This window comes from Camelus ferus, chromosome 23 (assembly GCF_009834535.1).
Source record: "Camelus ferus isolate YT-003-E chromosome 23, BCGSAC_Cfer_1.0, whole genome shotgun sequence".
NCBI lineage: Eukaryota > Metazoa > Chordata > Mammalia > Artiodactyla > Camelidae > Camelus > Camelus ferus.
This window is the reverse complement of record NC_045718.1, coordinates 26,767,224-26,795,171: the sequence shown is the minus strand read 5'-3', so window position 1 is coordinate 26,795,171 and position 27,948 is coordinate 26,767,224. Positions and strand designations below refer to the sequence as shown.

Below are 27,948 nucleotides of genomic sequence, written 5' to 3'. Positions count from 1 at the left end.
TTAGAGTTACTTGAAGTGCAGATCAGGTTACCTTGAATTTTTCTTCCACTTCAGTATTTTTCGTTTTCCTCAAATCCTTTTAAAAGTTTTATATAGTCTTATGCATTTATTATGGCATGTATTAGTTTCACTTATTTCTTAAAATCAGTAAATACCATGAATTTATATTATAATTCCCTTGACAGTCATTTGTATTTCATAGTAGCAGCATTCTGTTGTATTTGGACATTAGTTGTTCTTCATTAATTCAGTTTGGTTAGCATATCTAAAGTAAAAAATATGGTGCAGAGCAAATATAGTATTAATTACAGCCAAATTTATAGTAGTTTAGACAAGGTTGTATTATAGAATTGTATCATGGTTTTTAATTTAGAAATTAACATACAGGAAGTTATTAACCTATGAATTTTATTCTTATTTGTAAAAAAGAATTGCTGGGGGTTCTTTTTAACTTCATGTCAACCTACTTCTAGTCTTGTTATAATTTTGTTTGTGATGCAACAGTTATATTTAATTTTTAGCTTCTTTGAAAACATTGTGCTTTATTGGATTTCTGAAATACAGTTTGTTACAGAAAAAAAAGTTCAGAACTATTCCCAAAATGTTATACATATTTTTGAGAGTTCATGTTGTGTTATTTTGTAGAAAGTATGCCATACTGATGGAAGACTTGAATTATAGGTAGTCATTCTTGTTACTTGTCACTAACTTGTTATGGTAATTGTGGGGAAATAATGTCATCATTATTGATAGGTTATGGTCTTCTTATGTTCAACATTGTAGATGCAATAGCTGCTGCACATACTCATTTGTATAGTTAAATGAGGAAAGCACTTTGGTGGCATCATTATAGGTTTGGAAAAGATTTTGAGATACTTTGTTTTACTTGTCTCGTCCTTGTCCCAGAGAAGATAATCAATACATATTTATTGACTCAATAAATACATGTATGTATTATATTTTCTTGGGTGAATGATATTTTAAAAAGGTGTTTGAAGAAGTTTAATTATTGCTTAAAATTGAATGATTGGCTGCCATAAGCAAGTATCTTTAAAAAATTCCTTACGGTATCATTAAGAAAATGTGCCATTCTTTTGCTTTTTTTCTCTCCTAATGGGTAATTTTGTCAGTGTTGATGCTTGATTTGTTTGGGAATTGAAACTTGATCATCTCAACAAGAAGAGTCAAAAAATGTTGAGGAAAAAAGGGATAATTTTAATGTGTGCTAGTCCTTAAAATTAATGGAGGTCTATGGGAAACATACTTCAATGAATAGGGAAGAATATTATCATTTTAATTATTTATATGTAGGTGCTTCCATAATGTTTAAGTTCAGATTTGTTTTTATCATAGCTTCATACCATTCTCTTTGTTGACTTACAGTATTAATTTGCTTCATCATTGATAGTTATCTAAAGCTACATCTTCTTTCATTCATTCACTTGTTCCATATTTGTTGAGCATGTCTTCTGTGCCAGGCAATGTCAAATTGCTTTACTAAATAATATGGCTACTGAATGAGGTAGAAGATGTGAAAATGTTTTATAAGTCATAAAATGATGATTCAGGGTAATTATAATCAAATTGTGAAGTAATTCTGAATGAAAATACCTTTAGTGTAACTGCTTTGTGTAAATTTTATTGAACCTAACAAGAGTTTTGTATGAAATTTTTTATAAGAATAGGAAAAATTAGATTATCCAGCAATAAATGTTTAATGCAGTAGGTTTAAAAGAAAAAGAAACTAGATTTTGTTTATTAAAACTTATTAGAGAGAACACATTTCTAGAGAAGTTAGGACTGTAGGAAGAGGTGAATTTCACTCTACCTTAGGAAACAGATTGCAGACTTAAAGTCCAGGCCATCATTTTGCAGATTAGTGTTTTCAGTAACATGGGAGACTGAGTGGGAGAAGGTATTTGACTTGGTGCAGGAGGGTTGCCACTGTAGGAAAAGTAGATCAAAGAATGTGGTTTACTGCTTGAGAGTCGGTAGCATTGGTTCCGTACACTAAAGACAGCATTTATTTCTATCTTATTGATCATAATTCTAGAGTAGTATACCTTTGAATGTCTTTTGAATTGTGTTCAAAGAATGTATCATTTTAGCCAGTAGAGACCCAAGAGCAATTTTAAAGCTGAAAATTATGATTATGGGTACTATTCGGTAACATTTTAAGATGCAAAATGGATAAAGCTATCTCTATGATGCCTGGGTTACCTGGCCCTGTTGAAGATACATTTTGTCCTATTGATTTAACATATATTTTAACAGAGTTTAATCTAAATATATAGAAACTGATAGATATCTTTAAATAACTTGATTTTGGAAACGGTTTCATTATAAACCAAAATTCATTGATTTGGGGTTGATCTGAATATTTCAGTGTATTGTTTTGTACTGAAGAGGCAGTGCTAGTGGAAAGTGTGTGCCTGTTTCTCTGCTCTTGATTCTCTTATAAAGTAGCTGTGTGACGTTGGGCAAGTCATTTCATCTGTCTTGACTTCTGTTTCCTCAACTGTAAAATGAAGGTCCCTTGTAACAATGAAACGCCCACTTAAAAAAATAGAATCAATTTTGAAAATACTTTTTTTCTTCTGATGTTCTTTATAAGGGTATTATAGTGCAAGTTATTTCAGTAGGAAATTATGTATTTTATATTTGTTAATTGGATATATATTGTTTTATGGTTATCACTAAGTGTTGATCCCTGATCTGTTGCATTTCCAATCCCCTAAATATTAAGATACGAATTTTCATTTTATAGTCAGAAACCAAGAATGGCTTAACAGATGTGAAGCCCCTTGCTATAAGTACTACCAAAGAAAAAACTCTCTTAAGTTCAGTTCTTTTAAAGACATTGTTTTGCACTAATGTTCCTAATATTTAACTTCCTTATACAGTTGACCCTTTACCAGTGCTGGAGTTAGGGATGCCCCCCACCCCCATACTTGTGTCAAAAATCCATCCACCACAATCCTGCCTCAAAAACAAAGATACATGACTCATTCAAGGGCAGGAAGCTGAAACAGTTCGGATAGAATTAGGACTCAAATTTTAGTTCTTTGATACCACATATTGTGATCTCTAATTGAACACAAACTTTCCCCCACACTTAGTTACTTTAAAAATCTGTAAAATGAAAACACAGGTACTATATTCATTGAAGGGAAAAAAAAAACCACATATAAGTGGACCCATGCAGTTCAAACCCCTGTTGTTCAAGGGTCAACTGTAATTATTTATGCTCTATAAAGAGTTAACCTTTTCATGTTATCTAGTTCTGTATTAAGTAGCCAGTTGACTATGTAGAGTTCTTCAGGAAGTTACATAAATCAAATTATAATGATGTTTTGATTCTTTACTGAAGGTTTTTTTGTTTGTTTTGCCTGTTTTTAATGGTGAAATGGATCTTGTCTTGAATTATGTGGCCACTTCATGTATCTGTTTCTCACAGCGTGTTCCTCTGGACTTCAATATATGTTAACTAAAGGGAAAAAAAGCCTTTTGTGTTCAAATAAATTTAGGATTTGCTGGGATAAATAAGGTTATACGTTATATATTTTGTACCTTTAATACAGTAATAGTGATGTTTCAAGAGGACATGGTTATAGAATTTCCCAGCTTTATTTGACCAAAGAATTTTTTTTTCTTTTTTTAACTCTCTTTTCTTCTTAATTTTTTGGAATTTCTCTTAGTATTCTGTCAGGCATATTTTCAGAAGATACAGCCAGATCCTAATATCCCTTTTGACTCTGTACAGTAGCAGACAATGATTTTGAGGACAGTCTTGGCCCTGGCTGTAGTTATTTCCCTCAGCCGCGTGGGACAAGATGGGCGTGGTCTTTTATTCAGCCACACAAATTTTGTCAGGCTTAAAAGAATGTTAGTCTTGATTCCTGATGCTAAATGATTATTAGGCTCTGTACTTAATTTGCATTGGAGAAAGAACTGTAATTCAGTTCAGTACTGGCTAGGGAGTCTAATGTTGAACTTAACTGCTATACCTACTAATCAAAACCCAATTTGAGAAAATTAGGATAGTTGTATAGTTCATCCATCCATTTTTTTGGTTATCTAAAATTTTTGCCTGGGTTCCTGTATCAAGTTTTTTGGTCCCTTTCTGTGGAAATGCTTTAACCCACTTTTTTCTTGGCATTTTCCTTTTTAGATTGAGAGGGACAATAAGAAATAGCCCTATAAAACTCGTTGCTGCATATATGTGAGGATATTTTTGAGGACTTTCTGACACTGCAAGATGTCTTCTAAAGATTTGTGGGTTAAATTTCAGATTTTTGTCCTAGGAAGAATTGTTTTTCTGAGTAACTTCTTTTTTTCTTTTTAAAAGTATTTATGGATACTGTAAATATTGAAACCAATTGTATTTCCTTATTTACATTGCTTCCTGAAAGCTTTGTGCTAAAATTGTGACCCATCTTTCACAAATATGTAGATTTTTACTCTGGCTTCTTTTTATCTTTACTTAAGGCAGTATTAGTTTTGGAGTTAAGAATGCAGGCTCTGCAATCAGCTTGCGCTCAGCTCTTGGTGCCATCATTCATTAGCTGTGTTGAAATCAGTCAAGCTGCTTAATCTCTGTGAGCATCTTTTCCCCATTTAGGAAATGGAGTTAATTGTACCCTCATAGGGTTGTTGCAAAGATTTTCTGAGATTAATAGATGTGAGCACCTGCAGTAGTTCTTGACATGTCTAGAATACTCCATACTGTTTCCCACTTTCATATTCCCTTTGTCTCACTTACATTAAAGATAATTGGTTTTATATTATTTATAATATTTTATTTATTATAACCTACCTAAAATATTTCTTGAAACAAGGCAGAGCAAGGATACATAAGTGGTGGTTTCTTAGTATATTGTTTCTTACATAAAATCCAGCAATTAGAAACATTCACAGTTGCTTTGCCATAGCTATTTCTAAATTTACAGGAATTTTGAAACTAGACATACACGAAGATTTACTTTCAGTCCACCTCACTTTCATTCCTTTCTCTTTTCGCCTCAAACACACGTCACCAAGCAAATCTTCTGTATTATTTGTGTAGGTGTGACAGTGGTTTTCTTAAGATATTTTTTGCTGCAGCCTCTTAGGTTAAAAGTTTCACTATCATTTGAAATCTGTCACAAGATGAAGGAAGTGCATTCATTATAGAACTACTTAATAAATAAGTTCTCCAGTTTGAAGAGCTAGACTTTTATGTGAGGTCAGGCCAGTTGAAGACATTTACAAAGAATTAGTTGTTTGTTATTGCTATATGAGTTGCAAGAATGGAAAAAAAAGAAATTCTTTCTTCAATACTTCCTTCCAGGCTGAGTCATCACTAGAGAGTGGGAAGGGCAGCAGCAGCAGAGAATCCAAACCCCAAAGCTGGTATCACAAAGTACCATTTCTGCAAGTTGGGGGCTCAGAGGGGAGCCATCATGAGCGATGTTACCATTGTGAAAGAAGGTTGGGTTCAGAAGAGGGGTAAGTGTTCATCAAAACCGAAAATAATATGGTTGGTAAGTGTGCTAACATTTAGTGGTATCCTGGACATTGATATTTTTTTCCGATGTTGTTAACAAAGTAAACTACGACATACTATGTCCAGTAAGATAGAAACGGTATTTAACATATGTGTTAGGAATTTGCTTGTTATTTAGGGATTCTTTATAATTCTTGATTTTGATCATTTGTAAATTAAGTTATGAAGGTTTAGCTTTCTGGTATGTTGTATGCATGCATATTACAGAAAGTTTGTGTTGTATTTTTCTGTATTGTCCACAAATTCTACAATCCAGAGAGACGTCTTTAGAATAATTTACTATTATTTACTCTAGAAAAGTGTCTAACTTGTATGCATTTAAAGACATGTAAATATATAAATAAATAAAAGTATTTGATTAAGCCAATTTGGGCAGTGGCCGGGGAAGGGTTTAAAGTAGTAAAGGAGGAAGAGTTCACCCACAAACTCATAGATTCAATAATCTCGTAATTAGATAAAGTCCAGAAGTAAAAGACCGAAGAGGAAAGGGATTTTGTGTGTATGTGTGTGTGTGTGTTTACGCTTAATTTCAAATTTTTACTTTTCATGTTCTACTTTCAGTATTTCTTGTTCACTCCTACTTTAGATAAATAAATTCAAATGCATTATTGCTCATTTTCAATATTAAAGGAAGAACTCTTCAATGTAAAACTTAGTTTATCTTCCATGAGATTACCTGCTAATGTGGGTAATGTGTTTATTAGAAATCTAGAGTTTAGACTGGTTGCCAGGCAACTACTGTTTATCCACATGGCCAAATTTAGTAGGATGAGGACTGTTCCATTCTCAGGGCTTTTAAGTTCCAGTACATCTATTTTCTGGTTAAAAGTTACCTCTTAATAATTTAGTGATTTTAATATTCTTTGAAGGTCTGTAGGTAACACTAAACAGCTGTTGTCAGTAGTTAAGCCTGATTATGTATTAGTGAGTTTTGAAAAATCAGCCTTATTGAGTTATAATTTACATACTATAAAATTCACCAAAGTGTACTCTTTGATGAATTTTGCTACATTTATACGGTAGTGTAACAAACCCTACGATCATGATGTAGAAAATTTCTGTCACCCCAGGAAGCTCCCTCATTCCCTTATGCAGTCAGTCCTCTTCCCTCAACCCTGGCAAGCACTAATTTGCTTCTACTATAATTCTCCTTTTGTAGAATTTCATATATGTAGAATCACAATGTGTGGTCCTTTGCATCTGATTACTTTCGCATGGGATAATACTTGAAAGATCCATCTGTGTTGCTGTATATATCATTAGTTTGTTGTATATATCATTAGTATATATCATTCCTTTTTATTGTTGAGTAGTATTCCGCAGTCTGGGCATACCACAGTTTGTTTTATCAGTTTACTAGTTTTGATGGACATTTGGGTTTCTAGTTTTTGGCTATTATGAATAAAACTGCTATGAACATTTCAGTGCATGTCTTTGCATAATGTGTTTTTCATTTTTCTTGGTTAATAACCTAAGAATGAGATTGCTGAGTCATATGGTAAGTGTGTGTTTAACTTTATGAAGACTGCTAAACTTCCAAAGTGGATTATTTGTATTCCTAAATTTAATTTCTTTTGTATTATTCTCATATTATAAATTTGGAAAACATTTTCATATTTTAGTGCTGTATTACATTCATATTATTTTTCCTATTTTGTTTTGGGGTGGCAGATCATTAAACTTTTTGGAGTTTTATTTTTTTTAATCTCAAAAAGTGCTCTCACAAGATTGTTGGTGAGGATTAAATAAGATAGTGGATGTCGGTGTGTTTTGACAATTCTAACACAGTAAGCTATTACTATCACTTTTTTTTCAGTGATTTAGAGTGGTTCTTGAGTCTAATTAATTATGACTTCTCTGGAATACTTCTCAGAATAGCAGGTTGGTATTTTATACATGGGATATAGAAAAAAGAAAAAATGAAAAAGATTTTCTCATTTTTCCTGCATTGGTTAGGGAAGGAGAATTATAGTAATTTGTGTGTGTGTGTTCTGGAAAGTAATAGTCATATAAACATGAGATTTTAAATAGTACACAAAGACATAGAATGAAAAGTAACTCCACTTCTTCCAACTAGTTTCTGTCCTCAGAGGTAACCATTTTAGACCTTTTCTATTTTTACATCTTCTGCTGATGATAATAATCACAGTAATTTTATATGTAATATGCTAAACTTTATTTTTGATGATTCTAGTATATCTCCATTGTGAAAAATGAAGAATTTAAAATTTTAATACCTAGTCTCTCCCTTCTTCCTTTTATTCATTTAGTTTTTGGCATTTATGGTTAAACTTCTAGCTGTTGCACTGTTAATTCTAGAAAGCTTTTAAACATGTCTAAACTTGCTGCTTTACAAGTTGAGAAAAATTGGTACCCTCTGACAATCTTTCCCTTGAATTCCACATTTCCTTTCCAATTGATGTCAACTGTAACATTTATTTTACATTGTCTGGGTTTGTAATAGTTATACTTACTGATTCTGAAAAGCAATAGTAATCTATATTATGATTATGTAAATACTACTCTCTGCTAAAGAAGAGTAGTATGATTTGTATGATGGGATCCATAGAGAATGAGTGGATTTTTATACTCTGTGGGTACTCAGAATCATCCCATACTGCAGTCTGGCTTCTAGTTTAGAATATAACTTTTTCCTGGATTTTCTAATTGCCACACTTTGCCCATATTGGTGGAAGGGTGTGTGCCTTCTTCATCATATCACTTGGTTATTGAGCTTTTTATTTTTACTATTTGTTGAAGTTCTGATATGAACTGACTTTTTTGAAGATGATGCTTAGCTAATATCATGCTGTTTAATTGCATTGTTGGATAAGTTCTGTACTTTCTTAGATCTCACATTGTTCGTCTTTTTGTTTTGGATTTATTTTGCAGTTTTCTAGAGCACTTTCTGAAGTAATTTTTTTGGAAAGAATGCATGTAGGTACTTGTTAACACAGTGTTTGAAGTATCTTTTTTACTTTTTCACCTGATATATACCCTGGCTGGGTATAGAATTCAGGTTTAAAATAAGTTTCCTTCAGCATCTTGACGGTTGCATTTCATTACCTTTTAATGACCAGTTTTACTGATAGAGGCTTGATGCTACTATGAATAGTGTTTTTGTAGATAGCCTGTTTTTGTTCTCTGGAAGCTTTTTGTGTTGATGCCTCTTTATCCTTGGTGTTATGAAATTTAAATAGGATGAGTTACAGTCCTTCTAAATTCATTGAGTGAATTAAATTCATTTAAATTCATTCAGTAAAGCATTTTGTGGGCCCTTTGAAAATGCGGCCTTATGTCTTCAGTTCTGGGAGATCTGTATTTCTTTCATTATTTTTTCCTTTCTATGTTCTCTATTCTTTTGCTTTCCCCCCTATAGCTTCTGTACCAATACTATGTTTTGAAGTTGTTTTGTTTGCCATGTTTTTGTTTTTTCTCTTCAGAGAGCTGAGATTGAATTACTTATCTCAGCTATTACTTTATATTTCTGGGAATTCTCTCTAGTTTGTGACCACCTGCTTTTATTTTATGTATATAATATAATCTTTAATCTTAGAACACCAAATAGATTTTAAGTTGTTTTTCCTCTGTGAATTATTCTTCCAGTTTGTGCTTATTTTGGTTCTTTTTTGATGGTGTTTGTTTTCTTCAGGTGTCTGGTGATCCTTGTTTGTCTATGTATATTTCTGAATTAAAGTCTAAAGTTACAGATAGTGTCCTCTGTTTTTATAGGTCATGTATTTACCTTATACTTTGATAAATTAGATCCACTGAATGAGGATTTGTGATGGTAGTGTTTAACTGTACTCTTGAAAAGACTACTTGAAATTTTAGGGAAAACCAAATTGAGCATTACATTTTTTTCTTCCACTCTTAATTCATTCCTTTAGAGATTTTTCAGTATTACTTTAATAATAATTTTGTGTTTTCATCAAGCATATTTTATTTTATAGTTTGTTATTTGGCTATACTTTGGATCAAAGAATTTCTCCCAGAAGAGTATTAATTATTTGCCTCTTAACTTGTTACCCGGGGAAGATTATTATCACCTGAACTTTGGTGTCTTGTTTGAAAATAAGTATATCTGCCTTCTTTACCTCATGGTGTGGTTGTAAGCATTATGAGATAATGTATGTAGAAGAGTATTTTTAAACTATTAAACTATAAATAAAAGGTATTGATAAAAAAAGTTTTGATACAGTCCTTACATTGAATATCAGTCCTTTTTCTTAAACCTGTATTTATGAGTCAGTTCTTAGCTTCTATCCAGATATAATCTTATTTTACTTGTACTTTTAATGTGAGTAAGTTGCTCTTCAATAAATATCTTTCTAGAAAAGGGAGAAAAGGATTTAAAGATAATTATTGTTATTATGTAGGATAGATGCTTTCCTAACTTTGGTTAGTAGTGGTATATTAGTAGTGTCACTTATTTTTTCTGTACTTTTCTGGAGCAGTTGAGATAATTGACATAACACATCAACATGGTATTGTTGGTGTTAGAAGTGACAAAAGAAACATGAGTTGCAAACTTGAATAAAGTATTATCTGTATTTTCCTCTTGATGGTCCTAGGAGAGCATCTCACAGTTTGGCTGCACATCAGCATAAGAAGCATCTGCATATGTATTAAACATTTGTTAAAATGTCTCCTGTATTAAACATTTGTTAAAATGTCTTTTTCAAAGACCAGCTTTTGGTTTACTTTAGGTAACTAAGAATCTCTAGATGTCAAAAATTTTGCTTAGTTTGTTCCAGTACAGCTAGTGATAATTTTCTCTGAAGAAACTTACTGTATTAATAAAATGGGAAATTTAACCAGCTTAAAAGGTTTAAATTATAGAATTAAGTGGATTTAATAATATTACATAAAGGCTCATCATAATTTATAAAATTCTGTTTAGTTAATGGTACTATTTCTTAAAAATCTAAGTAGTCTCTTACTAATGTGAAGAGCCAACTTCTTGATAAGAAGTTAAAATTTATAATATATTTCTAGTAAACTCATAATCTTACTGTTTTGAAATTGACACAAATCTAAGAGGTGGTTTTACCATTAAAACATTTTGATTGATGAAAGTGCTGCATGCGTGTATTAGTTTCTTACACTTTTCCTCGTTTTAGCGCCTAATCTGTTGAACTTTCATGTTGTGTTCTGTGCGTATAACCAGCTTGTGCTTCCAGAGAACTTTTTCCCTAATTTGTCTTGTACTTAATGGTATCTAATTCAGGGATATCCATAAACTGTGTCCCTTGAATTATATATTTTTTACACTCTATGAAATGGTTTGTTTAGATGAACTAGAATGTTAGTATTTGGTAATTCTAAGCTGAAACTTTATAGTTTTTTGAGTTTTCTTACAAAATAGCTTAATGCCCACTGTGTAAAATATAATTCATTAACAAAGTTTGTAAGCTGGGTTATGTTTTATTGTGATTGCTGTGATCTAGTCAATTGTAAGTTGTTACAGAAAACAAAGTGCACATTTTTGGGGGTGCTCATCTAAGTCCAAAGGACTTTCCTTCTCCTTTAATTTGTGTGTACTTGTGTACATTTTGTTCATGTTTTATTCAGATTACTTCTGAAGTAAATCATAAAGTGATTAAGCAAAAAGAAAATGACAGTATCATTTCCTGTTTACTACTTACCAGCAAACATTTTCCGTAGAGAGTAAAGAGCTGTGGTGGTGACTATAAACCACATGATAAATTAGAGAAGCTCACTTTGACTATTGATGTTACAAATGGAGAAGAAACATGGAAGAATTAAATTTGTTTTCTACTGGTATTGAAACTCTGAGATTTAATGTATTTACAATAATGTGAAATTTGTTTTTCCTGTTGTTTCAGTATTTTTGTATTGAAAAATTTAACCAAGTAAACCAAATGGAGAGAACCATCAAATGATAAGCTTTCATATGCATTCTGTAAAGTTGCTGTTATACACCATCCCAATCAATAATTGAGTTTTGTGTATTGACTTTGTATCCTGCAGCCATATTAAATTCACTTATTAATGTTAACTCTGAAGATTTTTTATGTTGATGGTTAAGTTATCTGCAAAGAGCCACAGTTCTGTTTCCTCCTTTCCAGTTTTTATGCCTATAATTAATTTTTCTGGTCTTATTTCATTAGTTAGACCTCCAGTACAATGTTGAGTAAAATTGGTGAGAGTGGACATTTTTGCCTTACTTCTTATCTTATTGGGAAAGCATTTATTTTACCACCAGATACCACATTAGCTGTAGGTTTTTCATTGCTACCCTTTATTGAGTTGAGAAGCTTCCTTTCTATTCCTGTTTTCCTAAGAGAACTTATTTGTTCGTTAACAAAAATTTTTTTTTAGTACTAAATAAGGGAGGTACTCAGAACTGTTGGTCAGGATTTAAAACTCTCTAAGAATGGAAGAGGGGAGTATCTTCCATCTAGTGAAATCCTCATGCTATTTGAGTAGTGTCATTGACTGCTCTCCGTCCCGGTGGGGAGTGCAGGGAAACTGTACCTCTTGAACTTGTTGGGGTATCTCCCTTGGAGAAGCTACCTCCGTAGTTTCTATATCCTTTGCAACAGAGAAACTTTCTTTAATTGTCTATTGGCATTCAATAATCAGTCACATTGGTCTTAACTGATGTGACAGCCGTGCACCTACCACTGTATTTTTTTATAGATATGTTTTCGCTTATGCTGGTTTTTCTATTTGGCATGTTTTATTTTTGCCTTCTGTCTTTGTTGAAGAAAATCTTCCACAATCCACAAGGCCAAATTTTAATATCATCTTCTCAGTATTTCCCAGATCACAGTCTCGCAAAATTAGAATGATTCTTCTTGTCTGTCAATATTCTATCACTTTCATGCCTTTCCTTCCTTTTGGCTTTATATTGACTAATTATTACATAGATCCATTATTTTACCTTCTCTGTTGTAAGCTCCCTGAGGGGAAGAACTGTGTCCAGTATAACTGTATTTCTTTCTCATACAGGATCTACCAGTACCTTGAATATAGTAGGCTCTTATTCAGTCTTTGCTGAGTGAATAAGGAAGAGGAAGAAAACAATCAAGGAGCTCAGACAGTAGTATGTCACAGATTTCAGGTCAGGGATCTAAAATTGGGGCAGCTGAGGGAAGGCAGGGAACACAGAATAGATCACAGTTATGAAAGCAGCCTGTATCTAGGATACGGTCCTGGGGTTCTAGAACAGGTCATATATCTGTCAAGTTTTTGTGCGTAGGGACTTAAAAGGGTAGGAAGTGATAGAGCTGAGTGAATGGTTATTCCTGGCAGAGGTGGCTGAACAGAACCCTGATAGTCCCCGCATGGGTTAGTGTACAAGTTATCTAAATCAGTTAAGTATGACACTGTAGTGAAAATATAGTGGTGATCATATGCGATGTTCTGGAAAATTTACCCATATTTTAAGGATAATTTTTGCTTTACTGTTAAAACTGACAAGTACTTCTGAGTTCATGAAACTTAAGCCTGTAGGAAGAATCTTTTCTGATGTGTTTCTGGTAAATCACTGATCTCAGATAATTGTGAGTGATTAAAATCTCACTGTATAAGACATAACTGTTTTAATCATTTAACAACTCTGAGCACTAGTAGTGGTATTTGTTTTGCTGTTCTGAGCAGTATAAAAACAAGATCTGTTTTCTATGTGATAGGCCTTCAGATACTTCAAAATCACTATGATGTCTTCTTTGAAATCATCTTTTTAAGCAAAATGTTTTCTTTTGTTTACTATATGACATGGTCTTTAGCCCTCTTATACATAATCTGGTGTCCTACTGTGGAAATACCTCTTTGTCAATGTTTCTCTTAAAATGTGGTGCCCAGAAGTGAGTGTAACAGTGTAGCTGTGGTCAGTGCAGGGAGGATCACAGCAGGACTGTTAGCCTCTGATGTCTGTCTTGGCAGGACTATCACTGCAATTTAAGGCTGCAGTCACCTTTTAGAGGAAGTTTTATTATGTTTTGTTTATACAAGTTATTTACGTATGCCAATTTGTTGTCCAGATGTTACTAACTTACTTTCCCATCACTAACTTGTAAAAGTTTGTGCTTTCTCATACCATAGCCATCACTGGGTGTTATCTTTTTTAGTTTTTGCGATTATATTGCTATTTTATTTTACATTTCTTGTTACTTAGATTAAACTTTGTTGTTACTGTTTTTAGACATTTTTTTTTCAAATAAATTGCTTTTCATATTCTTAGTCAATTTTTATATAAGAAGCCTATGTCTTTAGTCAGATTCACAAATAGTATATATTCTTATTTATTTACAAGAACTTTTTGCATCTGCAGAATACTGTTAGTTTATTAATCATTTTGTTGTTGTTGCAAATATTTCCCTGGTTTGTTTATGCCTTTTAATTTTATGGTATGTTTTTGTCATGTAAAGGTTTTTAATTGTTGTGCAGTCTGCTATATCATACTTCTCTTCCAAGGAGGCCATTGAGGTCCTACTTAGAAATTTTTGCCGTTTTCTTTGAGCACTATTATGATTTTAAAAATCTGAATTATGGAAGTTAATACATGAATTCTTTTTGTAAAAGATTAAAGAGGCAAATAAATAAATATAGTACCGTATAATTCCTCCACTGTATTTTCCTTCTCAGAACAAAATCACTGTCAAGTGTGTTATGCCAATATAAAGTCATATTTTTCCTCAAATATTTAAGAACCAGAAATATAATGCCAAACTGTAAGTAGTATTTGCCTCTTGCCGAGAGACTAGGATTCAAGAGATTGGGCAGGGGACAGGAAGAGGGATAATTAAAGTAATGAGACTTAATGTGCTTTCTGTAAACATTTGATTCTTTTTGTTTTATCTCATTTTGCATAAATGGCATCATAATCACCTAACAATATATCTTAGAGATTTGTTTATGCTATTGCAACATGGTAATTCAGAACAGAAGAATGACTAGTTTGAGGTAGCTTGCTCTTAGTGAATCTACTGTTACTTCTCATTCATTTACTTTTCTCATTTGTTGTTGTTGGCGGGAGGTAATTTTGTTTTTTTTGTTGTTTATTCGTTTATTTAATGGAGGCACTAGGGATTGAACCCAGGACCTCTGGCATGCCAGGCATGTGCTCTACCACTGAGCTATACCCTCTCTTCTACTTTTCTCATTTTTAAGTACTGTCAGTTTAATCCAGTGTTTAAGAGAATGGAACTTAATTTTAAGTCAAGTCTTTGCCTTTTAATGACTGTGGGCAAAATACTCAATCTTAATATGCCTTAAATTTCTCATTTATAAAATGGAGATGATAATAGTATCTACTTTATTTTTATATGGTCGTAAGACTCAAAGATCATAATATTTGATTAGCTTTTATCACAGCACATGGGATATATTAAATAGTTAATAAATAGTAGTTGCTATTATTAGTTAATAATCTAAAATATTGCTAAGTTTGACATCAAGTTTACTAATAATTAATATTTAGGCTCAATTGTTGTTTTCTTCTATAAAAAGAATAAGGATAGTTGCCCTTCCAGGGTTTTTTTTGTTTTGTTTTGTTTTTAATACCCTTCTCATGCTCTATATTTCTCAAAGATTATTGTTGTTAATTGGAACTCAAAGTGATAACTTCTCTATCTTCTCAGCACCTTTGGGCATCAATGGTTGCATTATGATGGTTCTTTTTTAAGAAGACAACTGTAAAAGAGGAATTATTAGTATTCCTTTTCTGTTGTCTGGTTTGAATGTTGTGCTCTCTTCTTCAGTCTTCTTTTTTTATAATTTTAAAATTTATGTTTGTCCTTAACATTTTTAAAAATTCATTTGTTTTTTCTGTATTCTCTGTTATGACACATCTATCTTTTCCAGCACTTTTTCTTGAATTAAATGAATTAGTGCTATAGCAGCAAGTACACACACTTTTTTTTTCTTTCTCACTCAGGATTGGGTGAGGCCAAATGATAGTTGCATTTTAATCCTGCGTCTTTTGACTAAAAATGTTTGTTATATAAGAACACTGATTCTTTATCTTCCACAATAGGAAACTAAGACTTTTTTTTCTAAAATTAATGTCAAGAAATAGAGGCTTAAGTCATTTTTTTTAATGTTATGATATCAACCAATAGAAAAATTGAAAAGGAAAATAAAAGTAGTGAAAATTAAGAAAGATGAAGGGGAACAATTTCTCACCTTCATAGTGGAAAGTCAGTTGATGTGGTTACAGGTGATAAATCAAGAAACAGCAATATACAGACACCAGTTCCATTTCTTCATACTAACAGTGAAATATGAGAAAGGAAAGCAAAAAAATACATATCTCTTTTAAAATTGCATCAAAAAAATAGAATACTTAGGAATAAACTTGATAAAGGGTGTGAAAAATTTATACACAGAAAACTATAAAACATTGATTAAGGAAATTAAAGATGATTTAAAGAAATGGAAAGATCTCATGCTCTTGGATTGGAAGAATTAACATTGTTAAAATGACCATACCATCCAAAGTAATCCATAGATTTAATGTGATCCCTATCAAATTACCCAGGACATTTTTCATAGAATTAGAACAAAAAAAAAATCCTAAAATTTATATGAAATCACAAAAGACCCAGAATTACCAAAGCAATACTGAAAGAACGAAACTGGAGGCATAACCCTCCCAGACTTCAGACAATACTATAGAGCTACAGTAATCAAAACAGCATGATACTGGCACCAAAACAGACATATGGATCAATGGAACAGAATAGAGAGCCAGAAATAAACCCACACACGATCAGTTAATCTTTGACAAAGAAGGCAAGAATATACAATGGAGAAAAGACAGTCTTTTCAGCAAGAGGTGTTGGGAAACCTGGACAGCAACATGTGAATCAGTGAAATTAGACCACTCCCTCACACCATGGACAGAAATAAACTCAAAATGGCTTAAATACTTAAGCATGAGACACCATAAACCTAGAAGAGAACACAGGCAAAACATTCTCTGACATAAGTCATAGCAATGTTCTCCTAGGGCAGTCTTCCAAGGCAATAGAAATAAAAGCAAAAATAAACAAATGGGACCTAATTAAACTTATAAGCTTTTGCACAGCAAAGGAAACTATAAACAAAATGAAAAGACAACCTATGGAATGAGAAAATATTTGCAAACAATGTGACCAACAAGGGCTCAATTTCCAGAATATACAAACAGCTCATACAAGTTAAAAAAAAAACCCAATCAAAAAATGGGTGGAAGACCTAAACAAGCAAGTCACCAGTGAAGATGTATAAATGGACAATAGGCCAATTAAAACATGCTTAGTATTGCTTATTATCAGAGAAATGCAAATCAAAACTAGAGTGAGGTATCACCTCACACCAGGCAGAATGGCCATCAATTAAAAAGCTCACAAACAACAAATGCCGGAGAAGGTGTGGAGAAAAGAGAACCCTCCTACACTTGGTAGGAATGTATTTTGGTGCAGCCACTGTGGAAAACAGTATGGAGATTCCTCAGAAAACTAAAAATAGACTTACTACATGATCCAGCAATCCCACTCCTGTGCATATATCCGAAGGAAGTCTAATTCAAAAAAGTACATGCACCCCAGTGTTCATAGCAGCACTGTTTACAATAGCCAAGACATGGAAAAGCAACTTAAATGTTCATTGACAGGTGGTTGGATAAAGAAGTTGTGGTATATATATATAACAGAATACTACTCAACCATAAAAAGAAATGAAATAGTAATATTTATAGCAACATAGATGGCCCTGGAGACTGTCATTCTAAGTGAAGCAAGCCAGAAAGAAAAGAAAAATACTATATGATATCACTTATATGTAGAATCTAAAAAATAATCACACAGATGTACCTGTTTATGAAACAAAGAGAGTCACAGACATAGAAAACAAACTTACGGTTACCAAAGGGGAAAGGGGATGAGGAGGGATAAAATGGGAGTTTGGGGTTTGCAGATACTAACTACTATATATAAAATAGATAAACAACTAGGTCTTACTGTATAGCACAGGGAACTGTATTCAATATCATACTCTATACCGAAAAGAGAAGGAAAAGGAATATATATATACACACACACATATGTATATGTAACTGAATCTTTATGCTTTTTGTTTTTTTGTTTCTTGTTTTTCTTTTGGAGGAAAGAGGTAGTTAGGTTTATTTATTTATTATTTTTAATGGAGGTACTGGGGATTGAAACCAGAACCTTTTGCATGTTAATCACGTACTGTACCACTGAGTTATACACTCCCCTGAATCTCTATACTGTACAACAGAAAGTAAAACAACATTGTAAATTGAATACTTCAGTTTAAAAAATTATTTAAAATAAAGAAATAGAGCCATAATGCCAGAAGTATTAAAAATGGCTATTTTTTGACGAGTGGAATGGTGAGGGTGTTTCTGTGTGTGTGTGTGTGTGTATTTGGGGGGGAGGGTATGATGGTGGAAGCGACACTTTCATTTTTAAGTCATATTTTTTCATATGTTGATTTATTACTTTGCATGTATTAATAATGATAAACTATATTCTGCATGATCCCAATTTATGAAAATAAAACATAGTTTTGTATATTAATATGTATCTAAAAGTTGATCAGAAGGAAATAAACCAAAATATTAAAAGTGATTGTCTTTGGGTAGTGAGTTCTTTCTTTATTAAATTTTTCTGTATTTGATAAAATTTCTAAGGTGAATATATTACTTTTATAGTCAGAAAAAAATATTACGAAGGGAAAATATCTGGCATTAGTTTGATGGTTTTTTATTTATACAAGTACTGTAACTTTTTTAAATGCTTTTTTTTGAAAGTATAGGCAGTTTACAATGTTGTATCAATTTCTGGTGTACAGCATAAAGTTTCTGGCTTACATATACATACATATGTTCATTTTCCTATTCTTTTCATTGTTGGTTACTACAAGATATTAAATATAGTTTCATGTGCTATACAGTACAAACTTGCTGTTTATCTTACTTTGTGAGGATTTTCCTTGTACTTTTGAGAGTTAAGAGATATTCTTCTAAAGTTCCATAGGTATTTTGTGCGAATTGTTCCGTATGTAACATAGATGTAATATTTGTTGCAGTCATGGGAGAAGGTGAACACCATGTCCTTCTACTCCACCATCTTGGCAATCCCCTGTAACTTTTTTTTAAATTAAAAGAATTGTACACCATATTCTGTAAATGTTTGTAACTGTAAGGCAGGGATTCTGTTCAAAATACAGAAAGCCCAGCCAATAGTGACAAAAGACAGATTTATTTATTTTTACTTAAGAAGGGTAAAAGTGGGCAGTGGCTGGTTGTTTATCAATAAGGATACAATCATTGAAGATTCAAGCTCTCTCTGCTTCTTCACCTTTTAACTTGTTGGCTTTTCATTCCTACACTTGTTGCTTCAAGGTTTTGAAATGGCTATACTGACGAGCACTGCATTGCTGTTCAAGGCAGACAGATGGGAGATGGCTACTATCAGCCACACTATCCCTTTTGTTAGGAAAGCACTAACTTTCACAGAAGCTCACTATCAGACTTCCTTCTATGTCTTGTTATCCAGAAGTGGGTTCTGAGTTACCTTAGATGCTGGAAAGGGAGTGTCTGGTTTTCAGTCTCTGTAGTAGGAGGTGGCCAAGGTAAAGGGGATTTGGGAATTGATACTGCATTAGCAAACCAACAGTGTCTGTTGTAAAGTTTTATGTATTTATTAGAATGTTTGTACTTCAGTTCTCAGTCAGATTTCCAGCAGAGACAGCAGCCTTTCTAGTGGTCAGATTGAATATTTGGCACATAGCATTCTCTAAAATTTACCCCTGTGGAAATTATTCTAAAATGTAGCCATTCTGTCTGTTCATAGGAGTACTAGGCTTGTGCTCCCTTCTTATAAAAAGATAGCTTGGTATTCTGAGGTGATAGTGAATTAGGAGGCATGTTTACAAAATGATCCCAATTTGACTTGATTCTCCTTGCAGAATCCAAATTTCAGTTTCTGTCCAGTTTTCTGAGGATTGTGTGTTTAGTGTATTAAATCAATTATGTACAAGTTTTCAGTTTTGTTTTTAAGTCAAGAGTATGCAATGAAATTGGTAGTCACAGGTTTTATGGCTGATTCCAACTCTACTAAACCAAATAATACAGGGTCAGCCAACAAGACCCAAATTACATCATTCACAGTATTAGGTCTTACATTTACTTGGATTTTTTTCTTCTGTATATTTTAATGGGTATTACCCCTTATTTTCTTATTCCTCTGTCACTGGCTTCCTTTAAAAATGCAAATTTGTATAGATTTCATTGTGAAATTTATGGGTTTCAAGCATTAAAATGATACTAAATAAAAGTATATTACTATCAAATTGGACTTCAAAAGTTTAGCTCTTAATGGTTGTCTCTATCAATGAGTTGATAAATTATTTTTTTGGGTTAATTTTCTTGCCGAGTACCCAGAGATGTTTAATAGTCCCAAGCAGTTTTGTTTGTTTGTTTTTTAGTTTAAAAGAGTGTGATAACTTTACGCTTTTGAGGAGTGAAGGATTGTTCCTGTAAAATAAATGAGCATGTTTATCTCTAGTAGTTGGTTAAACTAATTTCTTTATTGAGTTATAGAGGGTCTATCCAGGGTCTAGTCGGCTTCCTTTTTCACTGCTAACTAGATGAGTGATGGTTGTATATGTTACTTCCCCACTTGGGTCTCATTTCTGATTTAAAAAATGAAAATGTTTTATTGTAAGGTAATACCTAGAATTTTTTTTTCTGGTTAACATCATATGATCCTGTGATCTGTGGATGCTGAAGTTATTTTGAGACCTGGCTTTAATGGGGGGTTAAGGCTTGGGATACATGCATTGTTATAAGCACTTGAGATGATTGGAAATTACTAGACTAATAGCTGATGTTTAGCTTTTTCATTGGAAAGTAGTTCTAGCTATGAAACCTATTTTTGACGGAAATATCCAGGGGTGGCCATTGCTTTTTCTTCCTACAGAAATAAGTGATCTCTTGTTGCTGTTGGCATGAAGCTATCACCGTTATTTTCAAAGTCATATAGATATTACCATTGCTCTTATAAACCCTTTCCTCCCAACAGTTGTGGGCATTCTTACTCCTGGGATGATTTGGGGTATATGTGTATATGTGTGTGTTTTAAATCATGTTTAATGTTTGTTATGCTAATGTCAGCTTAGTTGTCACTACCAAAGGAATCTTTTTCTGACCCCCCAGGCTAGATCGTGTTATTTGCTTACATGGTGTTTTTAAATTTTCATAGTCTGGATTATGTATATAGTCTGATTTTATAATATCTTTCTTTTCAGCTAGATTGAAAGCTCTTAGAGGGCAGTGACCATATTTCTTGTGCTGACTTTCATCTATAATGTCCAACACATAATTGATATTCAGTGTATATTCTTTGAATAAATGAATAAATTCATATTGTTTCCCAACAAATACTAAATGAGTAGAAATATAATGGTAAATAAAAACTCAAAATACTTACTAGAATTAATGATTGTTGCCTTTGCTATTACCAAATAATGATTCTGATTCTAAAAGGAAAGGAAAAAGTAATCAAGGTAGTTGTATAAACGGCTTTTATTATTGTTTGTGCAAGAACAGTGAACATTCCCTAGTACAGGAAGCAACTTCTAAAAACTGCTGGCAGAACTAAGAAGTCAGACTGTCCTTGACCCTTAGATCAAATGTTTTAGAGCCTGAGTTTCTTTAAATCTTCATCAGTTTGTAATAAACATTTTGATGCAATAAAAGATATATTCTGTAATTTTTGGTCTTCGTAAACAAAGAGCTTAACTAAATTTGCTAAAACAAAACTTTCTAATTTGTACTAGTTTCATTTTTAAGAAGTTCCTTTCCTTTCAAGTGCATAATACTTTAAAGTGAGCTCAGCTGTATTAGCAGATAAACATGTTGATTCATTTGGTCCAGAGCTACTGAATGAAGCCGGAGGGGCAAACTTCGTTCTTTCCCCCACCCAGTGGCAGAATGTTTTTCTTCCTCTTCTCCTTGTGGGAAGGGGAATGGAGTAAGTGACTCTCTTTATTTAGGTTCACCTGAATTGATTAGGAGGTAAGTGGACAAGATTTCCTCACTATTTACTTCTCCTTTTTCTTCTTTTAATTCTTATCGTTAACATAAAGCATATGCTTCTCATCCAGTGCTCATACTTAATAAGTATGTGGAGTAATAATTTGCTGTTATGTATTGCTTCACAGTTTTTAGAAAGCCATTTTACTTAATGCTGTGTTTTGAGTACGAGTCAGGTATCTTCAGGTATGTTGCATTTTGAGGATGGACTTAATTTTGGAAGCAAAGTGTGCTATATCCAGTGATACTGGGATAATACTCATAATTTATGGTAAAGATTTTATGAAGTATATAAAGAACTTTTATAAGAAAACTAGGATGATCCTTGGTATTTTGGAATAGTTTTTTAATTGACGTATAGTCAGTTTACAATGTTGTGTCGGTTTCTGGTGTTCAGCACATTATTTCAATCATATCTGAACATACATATATTCATTTTCATATTCTTTTTCACCGTAAGTAGGAAAGGACCAAAATATGTAGCTTTTACTATTACATAACCCCTAGAAGTAAGTATTTCAGCACACATTGTTTCCTCTGTGTTTTATACAATGTTAGGTACAGTGAACATGCAAAGATTAATAAGAAATTCTCTCTGCCCTCAAGTAGCTTACCATCTGTGTGATATTTCCCAAAGTATACATCGTTATAGGATGATATTCTTCAAAAATAGATTTCTGCTTTTGAATAAGCTTGGAAAATACCTGGATTAAATAAAATAGAAGTTTTCCTTAGGATTCTCAAAATTGTCTGTTGTATATTATGGAATTCCAAAAAGTAATTGTACTTTGTAAGATTCTCCAGATGCAATTTTTTTTTTCCCTTATGAAACCTCTGGGGTGGGATCTTAGGGGAGGAGACGGTGGGAAGGAGTGGCAGCGGCATGTTCAGGAAGAGGATGGTTGATCTATTATGGGACACCCTTTGGGAAACATTGAACTTATGTAAATTCTTAACTAGCCCATGCCTTTGAATGCTGTCTCAAAAGGCTAGCGTTTGCTGCAGAATGTCTATTTATGCATCTTAATCCTTTCTACATTGGATGAGAGACTTGGCTCTTTTGATTGAATTAGTTAATTGGAAATAGGAATTAGTAATTAATATGAAGAATGGTACCTGTTATCTCAAATTCAGCCTGTCTGAAAGCAGACTAACCATTTCTTGGAAAATAGTTACACCTCCCAGCTTTCTATTTGATTGTACTATTTTACCCCCTTTTCTAACCCTTAGACATGAGACCACAGTCATTGACCTTTTCCCTTCTCTTATCAAGCCATAGTCTCAGTGGCTATAACCAAATACTGCCTAATTTTTCCTTAACATTCACGGGTGTTTTTTCCATTCCTATTGCTATCATCTAGCTTAGATACACATGAAGTAAATGACCAGTAAATTAAATATTTGTCAAATGATGGAATCTGTATATGATTCCATCAGCTGTGATACGCTCCAATGACAGATGTGTCTCATGGCACTTTCCTCCTTTTAGTCCTTTACCATTTTATGTTGCACTGTATGGACTATGTTGAGTTTCTGCTCTGAGCTCTCAGTAGCTCACTGTTGCTTAGGAAAATGGTCCAGAAGTCTTAATCTGGTGCTGTTATCCAGCATCAGTCTGCCCTTCCAGTTTAGGCCTCACTACTTTTTGATTTATACCATATGCTCTTCTCACTTATGCTACTGGTCACCATTTTCCACGAAGTCCCTACTTTTACGGCTTCTATCTGGTGGCATATGTCATTCCTTCTAGTTGAAATGCCTTTTTTTTTGGCCACATTTAATTACTTAAATCTTAACCATCAGCGAGACTCATTAAATGTAGATACGCCCATGATCTCTCCAGCTGAGAGTGCTGTTATTTTTCTCTGAACATAAACTTCTATCTGTAAATATAACTTTGTACTACTTTTTTTTATGCCATTTATGTATTATAATAGATGTTAATATGCCTGGGTTTCTCCTCAAAACTTAGTTTTTTAAGGCAATGTGGTATAAAGTATGACTGCAGTAACAGATAAACCTACAAATCTCAGTGGATTAATATAGTTTAAATTTTGTTTCTTGCTCAGTAAAATCCCAAACAATCAATATTTCTGATTGGTAGGCTCTTTTCATCTTGTGGCTCCACCAATTTTAGCAAATGGTTCCTATGAGCGTATGCTTATCTACATGAAGATGGAAAAGGAAAGAACATGGAAAGATCAGCAGGGGAGGTTTGTAGTGGACCAAGCCTAAGAGTGGCACTCCTCATTTCTCATATTTCATGAGCCAGAACTCAGTCACATGGCCATATTTGACTGCAGGGGAGACTGGGAAACATGTGCCTAGGAAGAAGAGGTTTTTGTGAAGACAGGTCAGTCTGTCAAAGTCCTTAAAAACTTGGGCTCTGAAGTCAGAACAAACCTAGATTTTAATTCTGGCTGTATCACTTAGCAGCTATGTAAGCTTGAACAAGTTACTGTCTTTTCATCTGTGAGATTTAACTGATAATACAGGTAAAATACTTGGCATATACTAATTACTCAATAAATATTAGCTGTCACTACCATCTTTACTGACGTATCTTGTACTTTTGTTGCATAGGTGCTTATTAAATACAAATATTAAGTGAATTTAAATATGGCTAACTTAAGGAGTTCCTTGTGTCATAAATTCTTTAGTTAATAGTATTATGGTAAAAACTATCAAGAGATCTATACCAGAACTTGTAAATTATACCATACTGAATTATAGTATTCTTGCCAAATAGAGTGTTTCATAAACATACTTTTAAAAGAAAATTGAGCAATACTTCTGGAGTGGTTGGAATATAAAGTAGGAGAATCTCCTAGGAGGTCAGTAAAACAAAGATGGAAAATAGGAGGAAAAAAGCTAGGAAAATTTGAAGACTGGTTCAGAAGTTTTCAACATCAGAATTAATAGATTTTCAGAAAGAAATCAGAAGAAACAGAGGGGGGAAAGTTATTAATGAAATAAATCAAGAAAAAATTTTTAAGAACTAAAGGACATGATTTTTTTCAGATTGAAAGGGCCCACTGAGTACGTTATACAGTGATTGATGATAGACTCCTAGTAAGGTACATCACTGTAATTAAAGAACTAGACCCCAGATAAAGGATCAAGAATCAACGCCTTCAGGCTTCTCAACAGTAGAAGCAAGAGTACTGTGGAGCTGCTGTGCCTTTAAAATTCTGAAGGAAAGTGATATCCTAACTAGTATAAACTATTACTCAGATTTGAGAGTGAAATGAAGGTATTTTTCAAGGTCTCAAAAAATTCACCCCCACCAACCCTCAGGAAGCTGAGGAATGTACTCCATCAAAACAAGGAAATGTATCAAGAAAGAGGAGGACGTGAGAGGAAAGAATTCAAACCCAAGAGAAGGTGAAAGGGAACACTCAGGATGGTAGCTGTGCAGCTGGCCCAGGGTGATCGGTCCAGACTGGGGCAAGCCATAAGACAAGGGAAGACTTCTTCAGGAAGATGAAAGTGACAGAAACCTGATGTGAATGAATATATTTGAAGGAGCTTTGTCATACTCAAGAGCCTGGGGTTAATTCAGGATAAATATGTAGCCGATAAGTGTGTAGGGACAAGTATACAGAAAACTAAGTAAATGTGAATCTAGACAGTGCCATGGAAGACAAAATGTTCTGCCGGAAAAGAAAGGTAATTAATACTTACTGCTTGGCTTAGCTCTGAATACCCAATGTAATCACAGTGATACAAGCCTTAAATATTGATCTAACCAAAGTATTGAGACAGTGAGTGTGGGAACTGTGGAGGGGGACAGGACTAAGAAACAGCTGAATTCTAAACTTCAGTCAGTAGGCAGTCACTAGATAATACCCCAAACTGATCATTTAAGAAGCAACAATATGTTTGTAATATATTACTTAGAGATATGGAAATGAATTCCAGAATAGCTAACTAAAAGAAAGTTTTCAGGGAAGGAAAATGTTGATGAGGGAGCTAGAGACTAGTTTTTCTTAATAAACCTTGTAGATCTAGTTGATCTTTGAAAACTTTATGGGTGCACAACATTTATTTGTGACACTAGAGTTTGGAGAATCCATTAACTTTAGCAGATTTTTTTTTTCTAGATTAGAAACTTTTCAACTGTTTAACTTCTCAATGTAACCTTCTTATCTTAGGTTAAAGTTCTGTAGTGTATAATTGGATTTGAAACATGTAAATCTGTCTTGTCATTGTCTTCATTGTTTGGCTGACCTTACTTATGGAAGAGGCAGTTCTTCATATCAACCATTCTAGGATCAACATTTCCCAGATTAGCCTAATCCTACAGTATTTTTATTCTTTGTTTCTTACTCCTGAATTTATATATTCTATCTGTAATATGCTCTTCTGTGTGCGTTGTTACACTGTGTTCTCAAATCCGTTCTCATGTGGACCCCCACTCCCGCATTTCTGCCTTCCTTAATTTCCTATTCTTTGCAGCTTCTGTTTCTTCAGCATCTCAGTAGCAGGGGTACTTTGATGAGAAGCTGCTGTACTCCTCTCGTGACACTGCTCTCCAGGGCATGAATAGAAGGGCAGAACAGGAGACCTGTGCGTGAGTTGCAAGGGCTGAGGAATGCCGTCATCCTCCAGCGTTTCTGGTTCAACAGCTTTTAATCATTTTTGCCATCTCCACCCCCAGTGCTTTTAATACCTTCAGGGTTCATGATTGACTCGTTTACTATTATTTGCTTATTGCATACTTAACCTGTTAGATTCATTATCTTTGTAAAGACTAAGTTACTGGTTAAATTTTGCTCATTTAAGGAGAAAGGAGGTCTCCCTGAACTGACTGATGGAGAGGCCAGGCTGCCAGGACTGGGGTTTCACAGCTGGGAAAGAACATCTGTTCCTAGAATAGCTATAGAAGGACCCTCAGTAACTGAATAGTTTGCTTTTTTTTATTATTATTATTATGTTAACATAGCTATTATACTCTTTAATTATAAGCTTGTAAGTTGTGAAATTATTACTTTTCAAGTAAAGGTCATTGTGGGGGAAATAATGGGATGACTGGATTTGTATGTTCTGGCATTTTAAATCCAGAGATAGGGAGAAAGAGGAAACAGAAATTTTCAGAAGATGAAAGCATAATTTTGGTTTACTTTGTGCTTAAATACCCCTTTTTAAGCAGGGTTAGAGGATAGCCTTAGGTCAGTACATTTCTTAGTGTATTCTTGTTAAAACAATTCAGATCCCTTGATTAAAACTCTCCACCAGTTTCTTATCTCTTATAGAAGAAAAAAAATTCCAAACTGCTATCACTAATTTTCAGGGCTCACAATGATCTGGACAGAGGTAAAGTTACCATGAAGCTGATTAAAGCCCAAGGTCTCTTGCTTGAGCAGGCTGTTTCCTAGGCTGGACCTAACTTAGTTAAGGTCACTATAGTTTTACACTTTGACTTCTTCCCTGTCACAATTTCTGTCATTTCAGGTTATGTTGGAGTAGACATAGGCAATCTTGAAATCCTAAGGAGAGATGTGTGCAATACATTTATGTGATTTGAAGTGACTTCATAGTTTAACTATTGCCTGCTGAGCCAGTTGAAGAATATCTCCCAGCTGGCATTCTCACATGAAAGTACAGGGCCAGAAGCTGAATGGTGATATGAACTTACCCTGTTGCACCCAGCCAGGACTGGGAGAATGTGGGTGTAATGGAGGAGAAACCAAGATTGACCATTTGTAACTTTGTTGAAGATTTCTTCTACTCTTAAAGCTCATATATGAAAGAAATTTAAAAGAGGTTTTCACACATTCAAATTTGAAATATTTACATGGCATCACCAATAATCAGTTGTGAAGTTGAAGGGATCTTTCTAAAGAGTCAGTTATAAAAAACAAATTTTTACCCTCTATTCCAGACGGAAGACAGGACTATTCTCTCTGATCTCTTTATAGAAAATGATATTACAAAGTCATTGTCACATGAAGAGGCAATCAAGGACAACACAGCCAAGATATGTAGGAAAAATGATCATGAAAGTGTGCCAGGGAGTTAATTATTAAAACTACTATGTTGTTATTTAGGACTTTTTGATGTGCTTGACAACTTTTTAAAAATTGTAATTTGATGTAGTTTCCTTTCTCCTTCTGAAGAAATATTCATTATAGGACCAAATTTTGTTTTCATAGTTTTGTGTTCCCTTCCCCCAATTGTATAAACTTCAGGCTCCATTAAAACCAGATTTACTTGGGATTTCCTCTTGTCTGCCTCTTGTAACCTCATCTCATATACTCACCCCCTCATTCACTGCAGTCCAGACATACTCATCTTTTTGTTCCTCAGACGGATTGGCCTCATGTCA

General features: G+C 33.5%; 1 protein-coding gene across 4 annotated transcripts in view; it reads left to right on the top strand.

Annotated features, from left to right (window-relative positions):
• Positions 1–27,948, top strand: part of AKT3 (AKT serine/threonine kinase 3) — a 207,549-nt gene that overhangs the window by 4,949 nt on the left and 174,652 nt on the right. For all 4 annotated transcript variants that reach the window (XM_032466537.1, XM_032466539.1, XM_032466538.1 and 1 more), the window contains one exon: positions 5,330–5,487. In XM_032466537.1, the coding sequence (XP_032322428.1) occupies positions 5,442–5,487 (46 nt within the window). In that variant the 5' untranslated portion in view covers positions 5,330–5,441. Of the gene's footprint in view, positions 1–5,329; positions 5,488–27,948 lie in introns of those variants that run through there.